The 22,676-nt window shown below is 42.7% G+C and overlaps 1 protein-coding gene across 1 annotated transcript in view; it reads right to left on the reverse strand.

The window, feature by feature from the left end:
- Positions 1 to 22,294, reverse strand: part of PDE8A (phosphodiesterase 8A) — a 95,703-nt gene extending 73,409 nt beyond the window's left edge. Inside the window, exon 1 of the mRNA XM_027089414.1 lies at positions 21,784 to 22,294. Coding sequence (XP_026945215.1) covers positions 21,784 to 22,008 — 225 coding nt within the window. The 5' untranslated portion in view covers positions 22,009 to 22,294. The remainder of the gene's footprint in view (positions 1 to 21,783) is intronic.
- Between the last annotated feature and the right edge of the window lie 382 nt (positions 22,295 to 22,676).

Here is a 22,676-nt window from a genome sequence, read left to right on the forward strand (position 1 = left end):
GGCCCAATTCACAGGAACTTAATTCCTGTGGTCTTTTTTTTTAAAAAAATAATAAATTTATTTATTTATTTTTGGCTGCGTTGGGTCTTCGTTGCTGCGCGCAGGCTTTCTCTAGTTGCAGCGAGCGGGGGCTACTCTTCCTTGTGGTGCGTGGGCTTCTTATTGTGGTGGCTTCTCTTGTTGCGGAGCATGGGCTCTAGGCGCGTGCGCTTCAGTAGTTGTGGCTCGCGGGCTCCAGAGTGTAGGCTCAGTAGTTGTGGGACACGGACTTAGTTGCTCCATGGCATGTGGGATCTTCCCGAACCAGGGCGTGAACCTGTGTCCCCTGCACTGGCAGGTGGATTCTTTTTTTTTTTTTTTTTTGCGGTACGCGGGCCTCTCACTGTTGTGGCCTCTCCCGTTGCGGAGCACAGGCTCTGGACCCGCAGGCTCAGCGGCCATGGCTCACAGGCCCAGCCGCTCCGCGGCATGTGGGATCTTCCCGGACCGGGGCACGAACCCGTGTCCCCTGCATTGGCAGGCGGACTCTCAACCACTGCACCACGAGGGAAGCCCCCTGTGGTCTTTTCATGCTTCACTGGGAAAGGCCTAAAGTTACCTGACCCTAACCTGTATCTAGCTGAAATAAGACCAAGAACCTGGAAAGCAGCATCCATTCATTTGACAAATCTCTGTTGAACACTCACTATGTATCAGATGGTTTCCTAGGCACTGGGCATTCAACAGAGAACAAGACAGATAATATTGCTACACAGCAGGGAGGGGTTTGACGGAGAGTAACTGGGTTGCTGTTTTGAATCAGAGTCAAGGAAGCCCTCTCTGAAGGGGAACTGTGGAAGGCGAGATCTGAATGACGAGGAGTCAGCCACGCCAGGAGTGGAGGAGGGAGCACCAGGCAGAGCACAGGACCGAAGGTGGGAACAGGGTGGACATTTGAGGAAAGGAGAGGGAAGAGTGCCGAGATGAGCTCACGGCTAGGCAGGAGCTGTAAGATGCGGAGCTTTCTAAGCCAGAACAAGAAAACTGGGTTTTATTCTAAATTTCATGAAGAGCCACTAGAAAGTTTTATACAAGGGAATGATAATGATCTGATTTTTATTTTTTTAAGATCCCTTTGGGGACTTCCCTGGCAGTGCAGTGGTTAAGACTCCACGCTCCCAATGCAGGGGGCCCAGGTTTGACCCCTGGTCGGGGAACTAAAATCCTGCATACTGTGCAGTGCAGCCAATAATAATAATAATAATAAAATAAATGAATGAATGATCCCTTTGGCTACCTGTGGAAAACAGTCAGTGAGAGAGAGAGAGTAGAGGCAAAGAGAGAGTAAGGAAGCTTCTGTAGTAGTCCAAGTGAGAGACGATGGTAGCCTGGCCTAGCAGTTGCCACGGAGATGAGTAGATGAATCTGGGGTGTGTTTTGCAGGTGGAGTGATCAGGACTTGCCAATGGACAGAACACAACCAAATCCACCGATTCCAAGACCAGAATTCTGATATCTGACTTGAAGTTTTACGTCAGTGCTGTGTGGAAATTTGGGGTTCTGCAGGGCATCCTAGTAGAAGCTGGTGTGGATCTGCTTGGTCCTTTCCAGATCCACCCACAAGATGGCACCAAGATCTACCCTGAGGCAAAGCTCCTTCCTAGCCGCTTCCCCTGGTCCTTCTCCCAGAGCAAGCAAAATACTCCATTATCCATCCTCAATGTCCCAGTCTCTTTTTTCTCCCCTTACCTGGTCTTAATATGCCCTTCAGTCAATTTAAACAGCACATATTTACAAGAAGGCTTTTATATGTTACCTCAATTGGATGCCAAAATCAAGTCACATGCTAGGGTGAAACAGTTCAGGTCCTTTTTTCCCAAACCCATAGTGCTGGGCAAAAAATGGTGTCTGGATTAAATGAACTATTTAAAGAGCTTATCACGGGGCTTCCCTGGTGGCGCAGTGGTTGAGAGTCCGCCTGCCAATGCAGGGGACACGGGTTCGTGCCCCGGTCTGGGAAGATCCCACGTGCCGCGGAGCGCATGGGCCCGTGAGCCATGGCTGCTGAGCCTGCGCGTCCGGAGCCTGTGCTCCGCAACGGGAGAGGCCACAACAGTGAGAGGCCCGTGTAACACAAATAAATAAATAAATAAATAAATAAATAAAATAAAGAGCTTATCACAATTCCTGACAGTGAGCAAATGCCCAATAAATTCTAAATATCTACAGAAAAGGTTTTCCAAGAAGTTTTTGCTATGAAACTATAATTTTACACACACAGAGGCATTTTTAAAACTATATTTTTCCAAAGAGCTATTTCTTTCAGAGCACTTAATCTCTAATAAGAACCATTAACATCACAGTACCTTGAAATACTGTACAAAATAGGACCCACTTCTTAAATATTATGTTAATGTAGTTGATACAGGGGACAAATAAAGGTTTTCTAGAAACCCTGCAAGGAGACTGCCTCGGAAGGTGAAAACAGAATCAACCCAGAAAAATTGAGGATAGTCAACTGAAGGATTAACCCAACCCATGAGCCTCTCTTTCACTGTGTCAGTGAAATTTAAGAATCCTCAAATCCAACTGCAGAAATCTAGCTATAACATCATGGAGGCAAGACCAGAATCTACTTCTTCCCCACCCCCTCCAAAAAGAGAAGACTGACCACTTGGATCTTCCTGTCAGAATGAGGAGGGTGTACAGACAGCCCAGCAGAGGGAAGCCAGAGGTTGAGAACTCAGTGCTATTGATTCAGCTCCCTCCCAGAGAAAAACTGAATCCAGCAGGCATGGATGATCTAGATATCAAAAGGAATATTCCTAACTTATAAATTAATAAATTAGCATCCTGCCTCTCTCTGGGACAAGTCTATTTCAGGCGTATTTACATTTATCAGTCGTGTTTATCTCACACCCTGCACACTCAGACAGCAGTGAGCCTTATTCAGAAGGCTCCACAGCTGCTTGCCCGCCCACATGACCACTCCCACAAACCCAACTGCAAGCCCCAGCCTAGATTTTACTGGGTTTGCTTAATGGACCTCAGTGCTGTCTGAAGGGGATTACACTGAGAATGACAAGCCACGCAACACAGTGAATTATCCAGAATCATCCAAACTTCCCTTCACCAGTACTCCTAAGGTGGGACACATAGGGGTTTGAACTCTGACTCCTCTCCCCTGAAAAACTGTAACTTTAGGCAAGTTTCTTCACTTTGCTAAATCTCACCTGGAAATTAGTGACTGTGAAGATGAAATGAGTAACAGATATGCAGCTCTCTGCATGGTGCCTGGCATACAGTTAAACGCTCCATAGCGAGTAGCCATTATCACTAGTGAAAGGGGATGCATGAGCGTTCATGATGCCCCTGGTTTGGTTCTAGAGCAATGAAGAAATCCTTACTAGGTATGGAAGCTAAAAACGTAGGTTTTGACAGAAAGTGGGTTTCCAAACTCAGTTGTGGCACGCAGGCCCTAGAGTGCGCAGACTTCAGTAGTTGCAGTGCGTGGGTTCAGCAGTTGTGGCTCGCAGGCTCTAGGGTGCAGGCTCAGTAGCTGTGGCGCACGGGCTTAGTTGCTCTGCAGCATGTGGGATCTTCCCGGACCAGGGCTCGAACCCGTGTCCCCTGCATTGGCAAGCGGATTCTTAACCACTGTGCCACCAGGGAAGTCCTAAGGTAAAATCTTGACCAGAAGTTGTCTGGTATTTATATTTCTAAAATGTATATCTACATCCTCCAAACTAAATATATTTTTAAGACTATTTTTCAGAGTAGTTTTAGGTTTACAACAAAATTAAGAGGGAGGTACAAAAATTTCCATTATACCCCCTGCCCCCACACAGGCACAGCCTCTGCCATCATTAACATCACTCACCAGAACAATACATTTTTTAACCAAGGATGAACCTACACTGACACATCATAATCACCCCAAATCCATACTCTACCTTACTTAGGGTTCACTCTTGGTGTTGTACATTCTATGGGTTTGGACAAATATACAGTGATGTGTATCCATTATAATATCCTATAGAGTATTTTCACTGCCCTAAAAATCCTCTGTACTCTACCTGTTCATCCCTCCCCACCCCCTACCACTGGCAACCATTTATCTTCTTATTGTCTCCACAGTTTTTTGCCTTTTCTAGACTACCATATAGTTGGAATCATACAAGTATGTAGCCTTTTCATATTGGCTTCTTTCACTTAGTAATACGGATTTAAGGTTCCTCCATGTCTTTTTTGTGGCTTGATAGCTCATTTCTTTTTAGTACTGAATAATATTCCACTGTCTGGATGTACCAAATTTATCCATTCACCTACTGGAGGACATCTTGGTTGCTTCTAAGTTTTGACACTTATGAATAAAGCTGCTATAAACATGCTTACGCCGGTGTTTGTATAGATATGTTTTCAACTCCTTTGGGTAAATACCAAGGAGAGCAATTGCTAGATCGTATGATAAGAGTATGTTTAGTATTGTAAGAAACTGCCAATCTGTCTTCCAAAGTGGCTATGCCATTTTGCATTCCCCCAGCACTGTTTGCACCCTCCAACCCCATTGCTCCACATCCTTGTCAGTATTTGGTGTTGTCAGTGTTCCAGATTTTGGCCATTTAAATAGGTGTAGAGTAGTATCTTACTGTTGTTTTAATCTGCATTTCCCTGACGACACATGATGTTGGGCATCTTTTCATATGCTTATTTGCCATCTGTATATCTTCTTCGGAGGTGGCTGTTAAGGTCTTTGGCCCATTTTTTAATCAGATTGTTCATTTTCTAACTGTTGCGTTTTTAAGAGTTCTTTATGTATTTTGGACACCAGTCTCTTATCAGACACATCTTTTGCATATATTTTTCCCAGTCTGTGGCTTGTCTTCTAATTCTTTTGATATTGTCTTTCACAGAGCAGAAGTTTTTAATTTTAATGAAGTCCAGTGTATCAATTATTTCTTTCATGGATTACATCTTTGGTGTTGTATCTAAAAAAGCATCACTATAACCAAGGTCATCTAGGTCTTCTTCTATGTTATCTTCTAGGAGTTTTATAGTTTTACATTTTACTTTTAGGCCTATGATCCACCCTGAGTTAATTTTTGTGAAGGGTGTGACAACTGTATCTAAATCCATTATTTGGGATATGGCTGTCCAGTTGTTCCAGCACCATTTGTTGAAGTGACAATCTTTGTTCCATTGTATTGCCTTTGCTCCTTTGTCAAAGATCAGCTGGCTATATTTATGTGTGTCTATTTCTGGGCTTCCAACTTTGTTCTTTAATATTGTATAGCTATTCCGGGTCTTTCGCCTCTCCATGTAAATGCTTTAATCAGTTTGTCAATATCCATAAAGTAACTTACTGAGATTTTGACTGGGATTGCATTGAATCTATAGATCAAGTTGGGAAGAACTGACATCTTGACAGTATTGAGCCTCCCTACCCACAAACATGGAATATCTCTCCATTTACTTGGTTCATCTTTGATTTTCTTCAGAATTTTTTAGTTTTCCTCATATAGATCTTGCACATATTTTGTTAGATTTATATCTAAGTTTTTTTTGTTGTTTTTTGGGTGCTAATGTAAATGGTATTGTGTTTTTATTTTCAAATTCTGCTCGCTCATTGTTAGTATATAGGAAAGCAATTGACTTCTGTATATTAGTCGTGTATCCTGCAACCTTGCTATAATCACTTACTAGTTTCCGGAGTTCTTCTGTCTGTTGTTTTGGATTTTCTATACAGACAATCATGTCATCTGTGAACAATGACAGTTTTATGTCTTCCTTCCCAAGCTGTATACCTTTTATATCCTTTTCTTGACTTTTTGCATTAGCAAGGACTTTCAGTATGATGTTAAAAAGAAGTGGTGAGAGGGGACATCACTACCCTGTACCTGATTTTAACAGGAAAGCTTCAAGTTTCTCGCCATTTAAGTATGATATGAGCTGTAGGTTTTTTGCAGATATTCTTTATCAGGTTGAGGGAGTTCCCCTCTAATCCTAGTTCGCTGAGCAACTTTTATCATGAATGGGTTTTGGATTCTGTCAAATGTTTTCTCTATCTACTGATATGATCATGTGATTTTTCTTTTTTAGTCAGTTGATGTTGTGGATTAATTTTCTGATGTAGGAGCAGTCTTGTTTACCTGGGTCTGTTTATATCTTTTTTATTTGATTTGCTAATACTTTGTTGAAAAATTTTGCATCTATGTTCAGGAGAGATGTTGGTCTACAGTTTTCTTTTCTTGTAACGTCTTTGTCTGGTTTTGGCATGAGGGAAATGCTGGCTTCATAGAATGAGTTAGAAAGTACTCCCTCTTCTTCTATCTTCTGAAAGAGATTGGAGAGAACTGGTATAATTTCTTCCTTAAATGTTTGGTAGAAATGATCATATGGTTTTTATTCCTCAGTTTGTTGATGTGGTGTAACACTGATTGATTTGCGAATACTGAAGAAACTTTGCATCCCTGGGATAAATCCCACTTGATCATGGTGTATGCTCCTTTTAAAGTATTGTTGGATTCACACTGCTAGTATTTTGTTGAGGATTTCTGCATCTATGTTCATCAGTGATATTGGCCTATAATTTTCTTTTTTGTGGTATCTTTGTTTTTGGTATCAGGGTGATGGTGGCCTCACAGATGAGTTTGGGAGTATTCCTTCCTCTGCAATTTCTTGGAATAGTTTCAGAAGGAGAGGTGTTAACTCTTCTCTAAATGTTGATAGAATTCGCCTGTGAAGCCATTTGGTCCTGGACTTTTGTTTGTTGAGAGGTTTTGGCTTTTGTTTTTCTTTGGCTGTGCTGCTACACAGCTTGCGGGATCTTAGTTCCCCGACCAGTGACTGAATCCGGGCCCTCGGCACTGAAACCGCAGTCTTAACCATTGGACCACCAGGGAATTCCCTTGTTGGGAGTATTTTAATCACAGTTTCAATGTCAGTACTTGTGATTGGTCAGTTCATATTTTCTATTTCTTCCTGGTTCAGTCTTGGAAGGTTGTACCTTTCTAAGAATTTGTCCATTTCTTCCAGGTTGTCCATTTTATTGGCATATAGTTGCTTGTAGTAGTCTCTAACGATCCTTTGTATTTCTGTGGTGTCCATTGTAACTTCTCCTTTTTCATTTCTTATCTTATTGCTTTGAGCCCTCTCCCTTTTTTTCTTGATGAGTCTGGCTAAAGGTTTATCCATTTTGTTTATCTTTTCAAAGAATCAGCTTTTAGTTCATTAATCTTTTCTATTGTTTTCTTCGTTTCTGTTTCATTTATTTCTGCTCTGATCTTTATGATATCTTTCCTTCTACTAGCTTTGGGTTTTGTTTCTTCTTCTCTCTCTAGTTGCTTTAGGTGTAAGGTTAGTTTGTTTATGTGTGATTTTTCTTGTTTACTGAGATAAGATTGTACAGTATTGCTATAAACTTCCCTGTTAGTACTGCTTTTGCTGCAACCCATCGGGTTTTGGATCATCGTGCTTATGTTTTCATGTGTCTCTAGGTATTTTTTGATTTCCTCTTTGATTTCTTCAGTGATCCATTGGTTGTTTAGTAGCATACTGTTTAGCCTCCATGTGTTTGTGGGTTTTACAGCTTTTTTCTTGTAGTTGATTTCTAATCTCAAAGTGCTGTGGTCAGAAAAGATGGTTGATATGATTTCAATTTTCTTAAGTTTCCTGAGGCTCGCTTTGTGGCCCAACACGCAATCAATCCTGGAGAATGTTCCATGTGCACTGGAGAAAAATGTGCGTTCTGCTGCTTTTGGATGCAATGCTCTATAAATCTCAATTAAGTCCATCTGGTCTAATGTGTAATTTAAGGCCTGTGTTTACTTATTTATTTTCTGTCTGGATGATCTGTCCATTGATGAAAGTAGGGTGTTAAAGTACCCCACTATTATTGTGTTACTGTTGATTTCTCCTTTTATGACTGTTAATATTTGCCTTATATAGTGAGATCCTCCTATGTTGGGTGCATATATATTTATAATTGTTGTATCTTCTTCTTGAATTGATCCCTTGATCATTATGTAGTGTCCTTCTTTGGAAGAATCAATATTGTCAAAATGACTATACCACCCAAGGCAATCTACAGATTCAATGCAATCCCTATCAAATTACCAATGGCATTTTTCACAGGACTAGAACAAAAAAATCTTAAAATCTGTATGGAGACACAAACGATCCTGAAGAGCCAAAGCAATCTTCAGAAAGAAAAACAGAGTTGGAGGAATCAGGCACCCGGACTTCAGACTACACTACAAAGCTACAGTCATCAAAATGGTATGGTACTGGCACAAAAACAGAAATACAGATCAGTGGAACAGGATAGAAAGCCCAGAAATAAACCCACACACACCTACGGTCAATTAATCTACAACAAAGGAGGCAAGACTATACAATGAAGAAAAGACAGTCTCTTCAATAAATGGTGCTGGGAACACTGGACAGCTACACTTAAAAATAAATGAAATTAGAACATTCTTTAACACCATACACAAAAGTAAACTCAAAATGGATTAAAGACCTAAATTTAAGACCGGATACTATAAAACTCTTAGAGGAAAACATAGGCAGAACACTCTTTGACAAAAATCGCAGCAATATCTTTTTCAATCCGTCTCCTAGAGTAATGGAAATAAAAACAAAATAAACAAATGGAACCTAATTAAACTCAAAGGTTTTTGCACAGCTAAGGAAACCATAAACAAAATGAAAAGACAATCCACAGAATGGGAGAAAATATTTGCAAACAATGTAACCTAGAAGGGATTAGTCTCCAAAATTTACAAACAGCTCATGCCATTTAATATCAAAAAAACAAACAACCCAATCAAAAAATGGGCAGAAGACCTGAATAGACATTTCTCTAAAGGACACATACAGATGGCCAAGAGGCACAAGAAAAGATGCTCAACATCGCTAATTATTAGAGAAATGCAAATCAAAACTACAATGGGAGAGCACCTCACACCAGTCAGAATGGCCATCATCAAAAAATCTACAAACAGGGCTTCCCTGGTGACGCAGTGGTTGAGAGTCCGCCTGCCGATGTAGGGGACACGGGTTCGTGCCCCGGTCTGGGAAGATCCCACATGCCGTGGAGCGGCTAGGCCCGTGAGCCACGGCCGCTGAGCCTGCGTGTCCGGAGCCTGTGCTCCACAACAGGAGAGGCCACAACAGTTGAGAGGCCCGCGTACCGCAAAAGAAAAAAAAATCTACAAACAATAAATGCTGGCGAGGGTGTGGAGAAAAGGGAACTCTCCTACACTGTTGGTGGGAATGTAAACTGGTATACCCACTATGGAGAACAGTTATCGAGGTACCTTAAAAAGCTAAAAATAGAGCTACCATATGATCCCACAATCCCACTCCTAGGCATATATGCGGAGGAAACCACGGTTTGAAAGGATACATGCACCCCAATGTTCACTGCAGCACTGTCTACAATAGCCAAGACATGGAAGCAACCTAAATGTCCATTGACAGATGAATGGATAAGAAGATGTGGTACATGGACTTCCCTGGTGGCGCAGTGGTTAAGAATCCACCTGCCAATGCAGTGGACACAGGTTTGAGCACTGGTCCAGGAAGATCCCACATGCCGTGGAGCAACTAAGCCCGTGCGCCACAACTACGGAGCCTGCGCTCTAGAGCCCGTAAGCCACAACTACTGAGCCCGTGTGCCACAACTACTGAAGCCCAAGCGCCTAGAGCCCGTGCTCCAAAACAAGAGAAGCCACTGCAATGAGAAGCCTGCGCACCACAACGAAGAGTAGCCCCCTCTTGCTGCAACTAGAGAAAGCCTGCACGCAGCAACAAAGACCCAATGCAGGGCTTCCCTGGTGGCACGGTGATTGAGAGTCCACCTGCCGATGCAGGAGACACGGGTTTGTGCCCCGGTCCCGGAAGATCCCACATGCCGTGGAGTGGCTGGGCCCGTAAGCCATGACCGCTGAGCCTGCACGTCCGGAGCCTGTGCTCCGCAACGGGAGAGGCCACAACAGTGAGAGGCCCGCATACCACAAAAAAATAAATAAATAAAAATAAAAATTGAATGTTTAAAAAAAAAAAAGACCCAATGCAGCCAAAAATAAATTAATTTAAAAAAAAAGATGTGGTACGTATATACAATGGAATATTACTCGGCCATTGTAAAGAATGAAATAATGGGACTCCCCTGGTGGCGCAGTGTATAAGACTCCATGCTCCCAATGCAGGGGGCCCAGGTTCGATCCTCCCTGGTGAGGGAACTAGATCCCATGTGCATGACACATCTAAGAGTTCGCATGTCACAACTAAGGAGCCCGCATGCTGCAACTAAGGAGGTGGCGAGCCGCAACTAAGGAGCCCACCTGCCACAACTGAGGAGCCTACGTGCTGCAACTAAGTAGCTGGTGAGCTGCGATTAAACAGCCCACGAACCGCAACTAAGGAGCCCAGCAGCCGCAACTAAGACCCAGTGCAGCCAAATAAATAAAAGAATGAAATAACGCCATTTGCAGCAACATGGATGGACCTGGAAATTATCATACTAAGTGAAGTAAGTCAGACAAAGACAAATGTCATATGATATTGCTTATGTGCAGAATCTATTTAAAAAACGATACAAATGAGCTTATTTACAAAACACAGACAGACTCACAGACTTAGAGAACAAACTTATGGTTACCAGGAGGGAAGGGTGGAGAGGAGGGATAGACTGGGAGTTTGGGACTGACATGTACACCCTGCTATATTTAAAATAGATAACCAACAAGGACCTATGGTATAGCACAGGGAACTGTGCTCAATATACTGAAATAACCTAAATTGGAAAAGAAGCTGAAAAAGAATAGATACATGTATATGTATAACTGAATCACTTTGCTGTATACCTGAAACTAACACAACATTGTTAATCAACTATACTCCAATAGAAAATACAAATTAAAAAAAATGTTTGGTAGAATTCACCAATGAAACCATACGGGACTGGTGCTCTCTGCTGTGGAAGGTTATTAACTACTGACTCAATTTCTTCAATAGATATAGGTCTATTCAGATCTATTCCTTCTCACGTGAGTTTTGGCAGATAGCGTCTTTGAAGGAATTTGTCCATTTCATCTATGTAATCAAATGTGTGGGCACAGAGCTGGTTCACAGTATTCTTTTACTAACCTTTCAGTTTCCGTGGGCTCTGCAGTGAAGTCTACTCCTTCATTTCTGATATTAATCATTTGTGTCTTCTTTTTTAGTTAGCCTTCTATAGAGGCTTATAGATTTTATTGATCTTTTCAAAGAACCAGCTTTTGGTTTCAAGGATTTTCTCTACTGATTTCCTGTTTTCAATTTCATTGATTTCTGCTCTAATTCTTATTATTTCTTTTCTTCTGCTTACTTTGGATTTAATTTGCTCTTCCTTTTCCCTAAGTTTTCTAAAGTGAAAACTTAGATTACTGATTTTAGATCTTTCCTCTTTTCCAATATATGTATTCAATGCCACAAATTTTTCTCTAAGCCCTGCTTTTGCTGCATCCCACAAATCTTGATAAATTGTATCATTTTCATTTAGTTCAAAATATTTTAAAATTTCTCTTGAGATTTCTTGTTTGACCCATGTGTTATTTAGAAGTGTACTGTTTAATCTCCACATATTTTGGGATTTTCCAGTTACCTTTATGTTATTGATTTCTAGTTTAATTCCATTGTGGTCTGAGGACAGACATTGTATGACTTCTATTCTTTTAAATTTGTTAAGGTGTTGTGGCCCAGAATGTGGTCTATCTTAGTGAGGGTTCCATATGAGCTTAAGAAAAATGTACATTCTGCTGTTGCTGGATAAAGTAGTCAATAGATGTCAATTTTATCCAGTTAACTGATGGTACTGTCGAGTTCAACTATGTCGTTCCATAGTTTTGCCTGCTGGTTTTGTCCATTTCTGAAATGGGGTGCTGAAGTTTCCTACTGTGATAGAAGAATCCACTATCTCTCCTTGCAGTTCTATTGGTTTTTGCCTGATGCAGTTTGATGCTCTGTTGTTGGGTGCATATACATCAAGAATTGTTGTGACTTCCTGGAGAGTTGACCTCTTTGTCATATGTAGTACCCTTCTTTATCCCTGATAACTTTCCTTACTTTGATGTCCGCCCTGTCTGAAATTAATGTAGCTAGTCTGCTTGCTTTTGATTAGTGTTAGCGTGGTACATCTTTCTCTATCCACTTCACTTTTAATGTATATGCGCTTTTATATTTAAAGTGGATTTCTTGTAGATAACATTTTTTTCTGCTATTTACTGTGGGAATCTGCTCAAGCTCCTGCAGATAAATCTCACAATGTCGTGGGGGCCGCCATGCCACGGTTCCCCTGGAGATTTTAACTCTGAGTTACCTGCACTGAGCTGCCAGCAATTCACTAGTCACAGTTCAGGTTTTCCTACCTGGCACTGTTTGGTGTGGAGGTTTCTCTGCATGAGTCTCTGGTAAGCAGTGACTCCCTGTATTTGCCTAGCTATCCAATCTCGGGGGCAACAGTTTACCCTGTGCCTTCCCCTCTATTATGGATTTAAGAACAGTTGTTAACTTTTCAGTCTGTTCAGCTTTAATTGTTGTTAGGACAGAGTGTTGACTTCCAAGCTCCTTATGTACAGAACTGGAAACCAGAAGTCTAATACATTTTGAACAAAATTATGTGCAGGAAGTCTCAATTTACAGTCCGAATATACTTGTTAGATCATAGTAGTCATAACTGTATAAGAGTGCTGGAAAGCAGGGAGTGTCAAAGGGAATGTCATCTCTGAAACTGGTGCAGAGAGCATCCCAGCACCATCCTCCCTGAGACTGCTCTCTGCTTCCTTTGACAGGTTATGGGGGGGAGGGGAAGGGGGGCAGGCAAATTGACCTTATTAGCGCATTCAGAGCAACCACTTGTTAATAACTATTGGTGATTAAAAAGTGTTATTTTAAGCATTTTACATTCTAATATGCTAGACTTATTCATGTACAGTGGTTTAGTAAGTTACAGTTATGCTTTAGGACATAAGTTCAGGGTTTTGAGTTGACTTATAATGAATTGTAATTCTTCCCATTCAAAACAGTAAGAAATGACTCCTAGTTGAAATTTTCACTTAGAGTATGTGATGTTCAGGAACCAATCACTAAGGTTACGCCAAAACTGCCTATGCATACCCTATGTCCCAGAAGTGAGAATTTTGGGTCTATTCACATAGATCTTTAAGGGGACATGAGCAAAGATGCCTGTCCAGGGTTATGCGTAGTGGTGGCAAGGAATTGCAAGCAATATGGGTATGTCTAACTGGGGGACAGTAATATAGTAGATCTTTTCTTTTCTTTCTTTTTTCTTTTTTTTTGGCCACACCATGTGGCATGCGGGGTCTTAACTCCCCAGCCAGGGATTGAACCCGTGCCCCCTACAGTGGAAGCTCAGAGTCCTAACCACTGGACCACCAGGGAATTCCAATATGGTAGATCTTAAAAGCATATGCTAAGTGAAAAAAGTAAGAAAACAGAATGGGATCTGTAATACAATACCACTTACATAAATTAAAATACATAAGCACATTAACAGTACATACTTTATAAGAACACATAAAAACAAAATGACATACATTAAACACATTAGAATGGTGGGCACGGAGGGAGTGGAGAACCAGATATAAATAAACCAAACAACAAAAAAAGAGAGGAATCTTGGGAAGTAGGCAAGGATTTTTAAACACAAAAAGCAATAACCATTAAGGAAAAGATTGATAAACTAGATTTTTAAATTAAGAATTTTGTTCATCAAAAGACCCCAGTCAGGGACTAAAAAGGTAAGTCACAGAATGGGAGAACGTATTTGCAAAACATATAACCGACAAAGGACTCATACCCATAATATATAATGAATGCCTGAAGATCAGTGAGACAAAACTAGACAACCCAACTGGAGAGAGCCTTGCACAGGCAGATGATGTTAATACGCTAAGAACTAAGAAGGATAATTCAATCCTCTGCGTCAGAATTTCAACCAGGAAAAGAAAGTGAGCTCATCAACAATTTTTAAGTCTTAACAATTTTACAAAAATCCATGTAAGCAGGAAATCTGAACAGTTATTTTAAACTTTATATAAAGTTTAAAGTTATATATAAAACATATAAACAAATGTCATTGGCTAAAGTCTCTTCTATTTTAAGGGAGTTCTTGACAGAATGGAAAAAGAAGCATATGCATCTACAATTTGTGTATCTACCAGGGGAAATGAGTTATTTATGCAATTACTACACAGTAGAAAGCTTTGTTTCCATAGAGATTATGACACAACTGATTTAGGCCTTAAATTAGAATATTCCGATTTGAATTGAGAAATGATCCTTTTGTCTAAATGAATAGTGTATTCAGTGCGAATAAAAGCTCCACACATCTGCTGATATCATTTCCTCTTCACTTCAGTAATAATTAATAATGAGAATACATCCACACAAGTCCTAAAAAGGAATTCATACCCCTAAAGTTTCACAAGTGCCTGAAAACATATAGGGAATGACATTTTTACAGGATGTACAAAAATACATAAAGAACTAACACAAAACATTTCAAAATATCTTTCTGCTCATTTCATATCTATTACACTTAAACAGTCTCTTGTACTAACTCTTGTGAACAGCAAGACAAAAAAGTCAGTTCTATCTTCCTTCTGTCATCACTACCTGAATTTAATAGATAAACTGTATACTGTCGGTGTTGGGAGGGGGTGAGGAATGCATTTAATCCAAAGCAGAAAAACATCAGAATGTTACGTTTCAAAAGGAGGGAAATATATGACCCATAAATATAGTACATGTAAAATCCTTCAGGGGCTCCACATTGCCCTACATAAAGCCTGGACACTCTGATATAGCATTCAAGGCTCCTGTAGTGCTTGAAGCCTAAGCTTCAGCTGCCCCAACCACTTAGAACTCCTTGAAAGCCCACGTCGCTTGCCGTGGCCATGTCACTCATTCAGTGTGGCACACTCCTGCTTTCTTCCTCTTCTCTAATTCCTCCTCATCTTTCTAAACCCAATCATGGGGAAACCCTACCTATGCCTCTGGCCCCAACCCTTATCTGGATGAGCTGCCACACCTATGTGTTTCCAAGGCATCCTGGGTTTATCTTCATCACAGTGGGATTATATGCACTTGTCTCCCCACCTACCAGACTGGCTTCTGAGTTCTATTCACTTTCATAAAACTGGAACCTAGGAAAGTACAGTGCTCAGTAACTGCTGAATGAATTACTGAATTCTGAATTCAATTACTAAATAACTATAATCCCCAACATTTCCCCATGTTTTCATAATAAATGTTCCTAAAGGAAATACCTAAGGAAAAAAAGAAAAGAATAAATCCCAGCTGTTAGAGTAAAATCAAGATTGACTAGGTTTCCTGATAGGCTTATATTATATCATTCTGTTCTCTTTCCAATTTCACTGTGAGATCTTTCCAGCTGAATGGCTATTCTACCTCTCTCTCAAAGGTCTCCAAAGAAATGATCCAATCTTTAATTTTGTTACAGTTGAGTGTCTTCTCAATTAGCCAAATACTCAAGAGAAGTTCTGCTTGATTAGATTCTTATCTTGTTGCTACTCTGGGTATTTTGGCTCCCCAGGTCAACTGCTATTGTCAACATTTTGTTTAGATATCATAGAAAGTGCCTGACCTCTTTTTGAAAAATTGTTTGCCATTAAATTATAACATATAATAAGTGAAAAACAGCACTGGTTTTGAGCACACGTAATTGAATCTCAAAAGAAAGCATGATATACAAAAAACTGGAAGTAAGCCTTCTCTAGTTCATTCAAAGGCACAATTCTCATATAAAAATGTTAGGATGTGGGCTTCCCTGGTGGCGCAGTGGTTGAGAGTCCGCCTGCCGATGCAGGGGACACGGGTTCGTGCCCCGGCCCGGGAGGATCCCACATGCCGCGGAGCGGCTGGGCCCGTAAGCCATGGCCGCTGAGCCTGCGCGTCCAGAGCCTGTGCTCCGCAATGGGAGATGCCGCAACAGTGAGAGGCCGGCGTACGGCCAAAAAAAAAAAAAAAAGGTTAGGATGTGACCACGTGATTTTGTAGAAAAATTTGTAAGACCAATAACAAATAACAGCAAAACTATTTTGGAGATTAATAATAAATTTTGAATGTATATCTATATATACTCAAAATATCTTTATGTATCAAGCTAAATGAAACTTTAATTTTATCATGCTGACTTAAAATTTTTCCAGTAAAAAGAGTTATTAGAGGGCTTCTCTGGTGGTACAGTGGTTAAGAATCTGCCTGCCAATGCAGGAGTCACAGGTTCGAGCCCTGGTCCAGGAAGAAACCACATGCTGCAGAGCAACTAAGCCCATGCGCCACAACTACTGAACCTGCGTTCTAGAGCCCATGAGCCACAACTACTGAGCCCACTTGCCACAACTACTGAAGCCCACACACCTAGAGCCTATGCTCTTCAACAAGAGAGGCCACCGCAATGAGAAGCCTGTGCACCGCAAGGAAGAGTAGCCCCAGCTCACTGCAACTAGAGGAAAGCCACGTGCAGCAACGAAGACCCAAAGCAGCCAAAAAAATTAATTATTTTTAAAAGAGTTATTAGAGAAAGTATTAGATAACGTAACAAACATACATGGCAGTGATAAGGAATAAATCTAAAACATGAAGCTATATTCATGAATTATCCTCAGAAATGAAATTAGGGCAGATGACTTCTGTAAGTAGCTAGTTTCACCTATTATATGTTACTTTTTCCTAAATAGTTTTCAGTAAACAGGTAGCTGAGGACTTGAGGAAACATACAGATTCCTAGCACACTGAAGACTTTTCAAGAGAATGACACTGTGGGACAGGTCCATGGGGCTGGCTTAACCCACCATACCACAGGTGGTTTGAAGAAAGACTTTTAACAGGAGAGAACAAAAAGTTTGAATACGTGGTTTTGTTTTTACGACCTTTTAACTTGGATTAGCTTTATGTACTGCATGGCAGAGAGGGCATGTGAACTTGCGGGCTTGTGACCTGTGGTGGGTCTGAGGACAGGGCCCCATCAGGAATCCCTGAAGAACTTCTCACAGAACCCACTTCCAGAGGTGAATGTGCTTGGGAACATGGGACTCAGAATAAAGAGCCTGGTAGTGAATGCAATGCATGAAATAAATCTGGGGAAAGTCTTATCTCCACTGCCCTTCTGGAAGGTGAACATTTGAGAGTCTGATATTCCAGTGAGCCAATAGTTTGCTTCTATAATTGGTACGTTGAATATGCAAGGCTCTTGCAGGGTAAACAAAAGGGTCTTTAAGTCATTTTCCGGCTTTAAACCTGTTTAATGGAAGTAGTGCTTCCTCCACTCCTAAAATGAGGACAAGTCTCATAAATTTTCTGCCCTCTCTTTCTTAATACTCAGTCCTAGAGTTGCATTTTATTAGTTTCCTAAGGCTGTTGTAACAAATTACCACAAACTAGGTGGTTTAAAACAATAGAAAGCTATTCTCTCACAGTTCAGGAGGCCAGAAGTCCAAAATCAAGGTGTAGGCAGGGGTGCTTCCTTCTGTAGGATCTGAGGGAGAAGCTATTTCACGCCTGTCTCCCAGCTTCTGGTGGTTGCCGGGAATACTTGGCTTTCCTTGGCTTGTAGCTGCATCACTCCCATCTCTGCCTCTGCCATGGCATGAACTTCTTATAAGGACAACAGTCACTGGACTTAGGGCCCAGCCTAATCCAGTATGACCTTGTCTTAACTAATTACATCTGCAAAGACTATTTCCAAATAAGTCACATTCTGAGGTTCCAGTGGACATTAATTTTGAGAGGACACTATTCAACCCCGTACACTCATTAAGTCACAAATACAGCCTCAATTTAGTAATTAAAAGTGATCAGTCTACTTCATTTACATAAAGTTCAAATCAGGCAAAACTAATCTATAGCATATTTTGGCGGGGGTGGGGGTAGCCTAGTAGGTGACTGAAAGAGAGTATCAGGAAGACTTATAGGTTCCTGGAATATTCTACTTCTTGGTCTGGATGCTAGTTACATGTACAAGAATTCATCGAGTTGTACACTGATGAGTTATGCATTAACTGCATTAACTTTCAAAAAGAGTTTAGGTACTTTAAAAAGAAAACGATCAGTCCAGTAGCTTAACAGCACTTCAGTTTTCATCTGAAGAAGATTCTCTCTCCACCAGCAGGGCCAGTTGCGGGGCAGCACGCCTTTGGAGAAGCAGGTGCTGCTTCTCTCCCCCTCACTTCCTCCCCTACCTGCCAGCTGCTGTTTCTGCGGCAGGGAGCATAAGAAAGGACCAGGGAGAAGGTCTCATGCGACTGGTTCTATTAGACGATTTCTCACTCTAGGAGCCTGATGGATTTTTAAAGCTTTTCCTCTTATGGAGGGAGCATTTTTGTGGTTTCTCTGGAGTGTCCTGCTGTGTCCCTCCCACTGCAGTGCCTCTTCTGTTAGGGAACCATATTAGTGGAGTATGTGATTCGACTTCCTGATGACCAAGCTGATGACCTCCAATTTCCATTTATATTTACTGATATGACAGATAGTGGCCTTAGTTCTATCAATTATTTTTGTTATCCTTTGTAGAGACTGTTCATTTTCCTTTGTGCGTATATTTTGATATTTCAGATGGTTTATTTTTTAATCTATTGGTTACTTTTATTACTATCTGAAAGCCTTTATTTTTTTAGACAGTATCTATTTAATCCCCCATGAGAAATAATAAAATTAAGATATTTTCTTCTCTTGCACCATCCCTCCACTGTCCTATTTTAGTCCATCATACTACATCCTGTTTAACTTTGTACTCTTAAATATACCTAAACCTCGAGTAGTTTGTCTGTTAGCTTTAAACGATACCCTTTGAACCCTACCTATTAAAGATGAGGAAAGAATATTCTAAATTTACTACCATCTTCTTTCCTCTTCTCCTCTCAAATTCGGTTAGATAATTTCATATTGTCAGGTCATACAACCGTCACATTCTGTTCTATTGCACTAATCTCCAAATTTCTTTTAATCTACAGGTAAACAGACTTGATCAATGCTTTTAACGGTTCTTTTGCTGGAGTTTTTCCAGTTACCGCTTGGTGGACTGAAGTTTGTCTTTCACTAGATTCCTCAAGAAGAGTTCATGGGGATATTTTTTCTCAAGATCTTATATTTAAAAACTTGGGTTTTTTGTTGTTTGTTTTTTTGTGGGTTTTTTTTGCGGTACGCGGGTGGCCTCTCCCATTGCGGAGCACAGGCTCCAGAAGCGCAGGCTCAGCGGCCGTGGCTCACGGGCCCAGCTGCTCCCTGGCATGTGGGATCCTCCCAGACTGGGGCATGAACCCGTGTCCCCTGCATCGGCAGGCGGACTCTCAACCACTGCGCCATCAGGGAAGCCCAAAACTTGTTTTTTAAAAAAATACAATTTCAATGAATATAAAATCCTTGGGTCAATCTTACTCTTCTTAAGGATTTTGTCAGTCTTCTCCCATGATGATTGATGATAAGGAACAGCCAAATTTTCCCCTTTTATAAGTTAGTTGATCTTTTGGCCTGGCCGTCCAAATAATTCTTTAATTATTTAAAGAATTAAATTAAATTAAATTCTTTAATTTAAGTCCAATAACTTTACTGGGATACACTGCAATGCTGACGGTTCTATGTTAATTTTTCCTGGGTATACAGTGCGTCCTTTCAAACTGTAGATTCAAGTTCTCCTTTCTGGAAACCTTTAAATTTTTATTTTGTCTATTATTTGTTTCCTTCTTCAGGGAATTTTTGTACTTTTCATTCATAAGTCTAAACTATTTCTGTTTTCACTTTGCTCACTCCTTTTCTGTTTTCTATACACTATCTTGGTTAACATTTTTTTTTTTTTTTTTTGCAGTACGCGGGCCTCTCACTATCGTGGCCTCTCCCGTTGCGGAGCACAGGCTCCAGACGCGCAGGCTCAGCGGCCATGGCTCACAGGCCCAGCCGCTCCGCTGCATGTGGGATCTTGCCGGACCGGGGCACGAACCCGTGTCCCCTGCATTGGCAGGCAGACTCTCAACCACTGCGCCACCAGGGAAGCCCTGTCTTCGTTAACTTTTAACTTGCCTTCATTTCTTTGATGGGTTTTATTTTTCCCTTCACTTTCTTTCTTGAACTTAGGTTTTTTTGCCTACTGACTTGCCATTTCTTCCCTGAGCTCCTGTACTTCCGATTTGTGCTCCAGCTATTTACAGCAGTAAACTGACATTTTTCTTTAATTTGTGAAATATTTCATCATAATTTCACTTGTTCTGTGCCAGTGTTTTTCTAGTGAGTGCTGGTCATCATCATCTTTCTGTTTTTTCATGTTTCTTCATCTTCTTTTAAGTAATTATGTTTGACTAGATCCTGAACTGGTCCATTTTTGATTACTCATTTTTGAAGGTGGTTTATTCTAGACCAGTTATTTGAAGAAGACTCACTTGGGAGAAGAGCCAGAGCCATGTTCAGAGGAACGGGAGTGTTCTTTCTTTTTCTGGCGGGATGGTATACGTGGACACACAGAATGGGGACGGGTATTCCTGAGCTTCTCTCTCTCTCCAAAGAGACAGGCAGCTGTGAGGGCTGTTCACAGCACAGAGTCCTCTCCTTCCTGTCGTCACAGCTCAGCCTGCTCCCCACAAATGTTACTTGAGATAAGTCCTCCTTCAGTCCATGCTCCTCTGCATCTTGGTATCAAACTGCACCCGGTGAAGCTTCTGCCACCAGCCTGTGCACTCATTTCCACCATTTCAAACTAAACATTTTGGTTTTGAACCCCAGGGTGCATCCCTCACCTTAGAAAGTACTATTTGCTACTTGAGTTTTCTTTTCCTAAGTTCTGCAGCTGCAAGTGTCTTCTGTCTACTTCCTCTCATACTCCTGGTCCAATCTTTCAAAAACCCTTTCCACTTATTTTCTGGTTTGGGGTTTCAGACATCTCCTAATTTCTTCAAAGACAGAGTTTTCATTTCTGGGTTTTTCTTCCCCCTCCTAGTTGCTTGGGGTAATTTTCCAGGGGAGGAAGAAGAAAGGCTTACTTCACAAACTGTCCCAGTAAGAATGCTTAATAAAAAATTAACTTTGTTCTGTTGAATGCTTCAAAAATCGCGTTTCTGATACTATTTTCTAATTACATATGCTTCAGGTACAACATGCATGCTAATGAAAGTGAACCTCAAATACATGTGCAATGAAGCAAAGCTGATGTTCCAGATTACATTTTAATAGTCCCAGAGAAAATGGAAAACTGCAACTGCATGCTTGTGCAACGCTGACAGAGGGAAAACGCAACACGGTGGTAGGGTCCAGTACCCCGACTTCACAGTGCTAGCCGACCTTCCCTTTCCACCACGAGAACCAAAGGAACAAAGTTCACACTGACTTAACGTTCAGGGTCGCGCCAGAATATCCTGGGGCGGGGCGGGGGGGGGGGTTCCTCTGTTTGGGAGGTAATGGATGCAACCGCCTGGGTCAAGTTCACAGAGGTCCCTCCTGCTCGACACGTCGCGTCGGATGTGTCCCAGGAACCGAAGCCGCGGCTCGGAAAGCGTCTTAAGCACAACTCTACTAAGCACAGTGCCCAGGACTAGGGTTGGTACGCCTCCGGTCGCTGCCCTGGCAAGACGGCGCGCTGGCGTCCGTCAAAGTCATCCAAAGCCGGGCGACAGGGCACCGCGGCCCAGGAGGGAGCCCCACCAATCCCTGTGGGAAAGCTGTCGCAACGCAGGGCCCGAATTTCACCGCAGACCGCAGCCTCGGAGCACCCGCCCTCCCGGCACCCCTTACCGCGTTGCCGATGCTGCTGCCGCTGCCGCTGCCGCTGCTTGGCTCGGACTCCACGAGGCTGGAGCCACAGGACCGGGCCGAGGCAGCCGTCGTCTGGCCGGGTGGGAGGCGCGGCCCGCCGGGCTGCAACGGCGGCGCCGCGGGGCCCGGCGCGTCCTCGGCCTCGTTGCCGCCGTGGTACACAACCCGGCTCTCGGAAGCGTGGATGCTCTGGGCACAGCCCATGCTGGAGGCGGCGTCTCCGACACGCTGGCGGGTAGCCGCGAAACGGTCAGTAAACGGCCGGCCCGGTGCCTCGCGGCTGCCGCGAGCGCCCTGTCATCGCCGCCTGGGCGGGAGGCGGCGAGCGCGGGTCTCGCGCCAGGAAGTGCGGCCGCCCCTTTTATCGCGGTGCGGGAGCAGCAGCTGCGGCGGTGGGGTGGGGGCGGTGGGGCGGGCAGCGCACCGCGGCCGCCCCTCTGCACATGCCCTTCCTGAAGCGGGAGCTCTTAGCCTCCTCCCTCACATCGCCGCGCTCGCCTCTGCCGAGCCGCGCTTCCGGGGAATTTCGGGGGAGGAGATTTGAGCTCTCCCGACCCGACTGTAGGCGAGTCCCCCGAGGGAAGTGAGATCCCTGCTGCGCCCGCTCACGGCCCGTTCCTGCTCCGCGGCGCTTTAGCAGCCGACTCTCGAGGCTCGGGCACCCACGCCGCTCCGCCTGCCGCCCCGCGAATAAATAAATGCTCCTGGTCCCAGGGCTGGTGGCGGAGAAAGCTAGCCTAGATCTCTCGCCGTTGAGGGGTAGTGGCCGGAGGAAGCCGGTCGGGGCGGCGAGGCAGCGTCCGCCCGGGTAGGGAAGGAGAGACCTCGGCTCCAGTCAGATCTGAAGCCGTGCCGTCGAGAAGCGCTGAAGC

Source organism: Aethalodelphis obliquidens, unplaced genomic scaffold (assembly GCF_003676395.1).
Source record: "Aethalodelphis obliquidens isolate GAN/ISIS:26980383/991018 unplaced genomic scaffold, ASM367639v1 scaffold65, whole genome shotgun sequence".
In the NCBI taxonomy this organism is placed as follows: domain Eukaryota; kingdom Metazoa; phylum Chordata; class Mammalia; order Artiodactyla; family Delphinidae; genus Aethalodelphis; species Aethalodelphis obliquidens.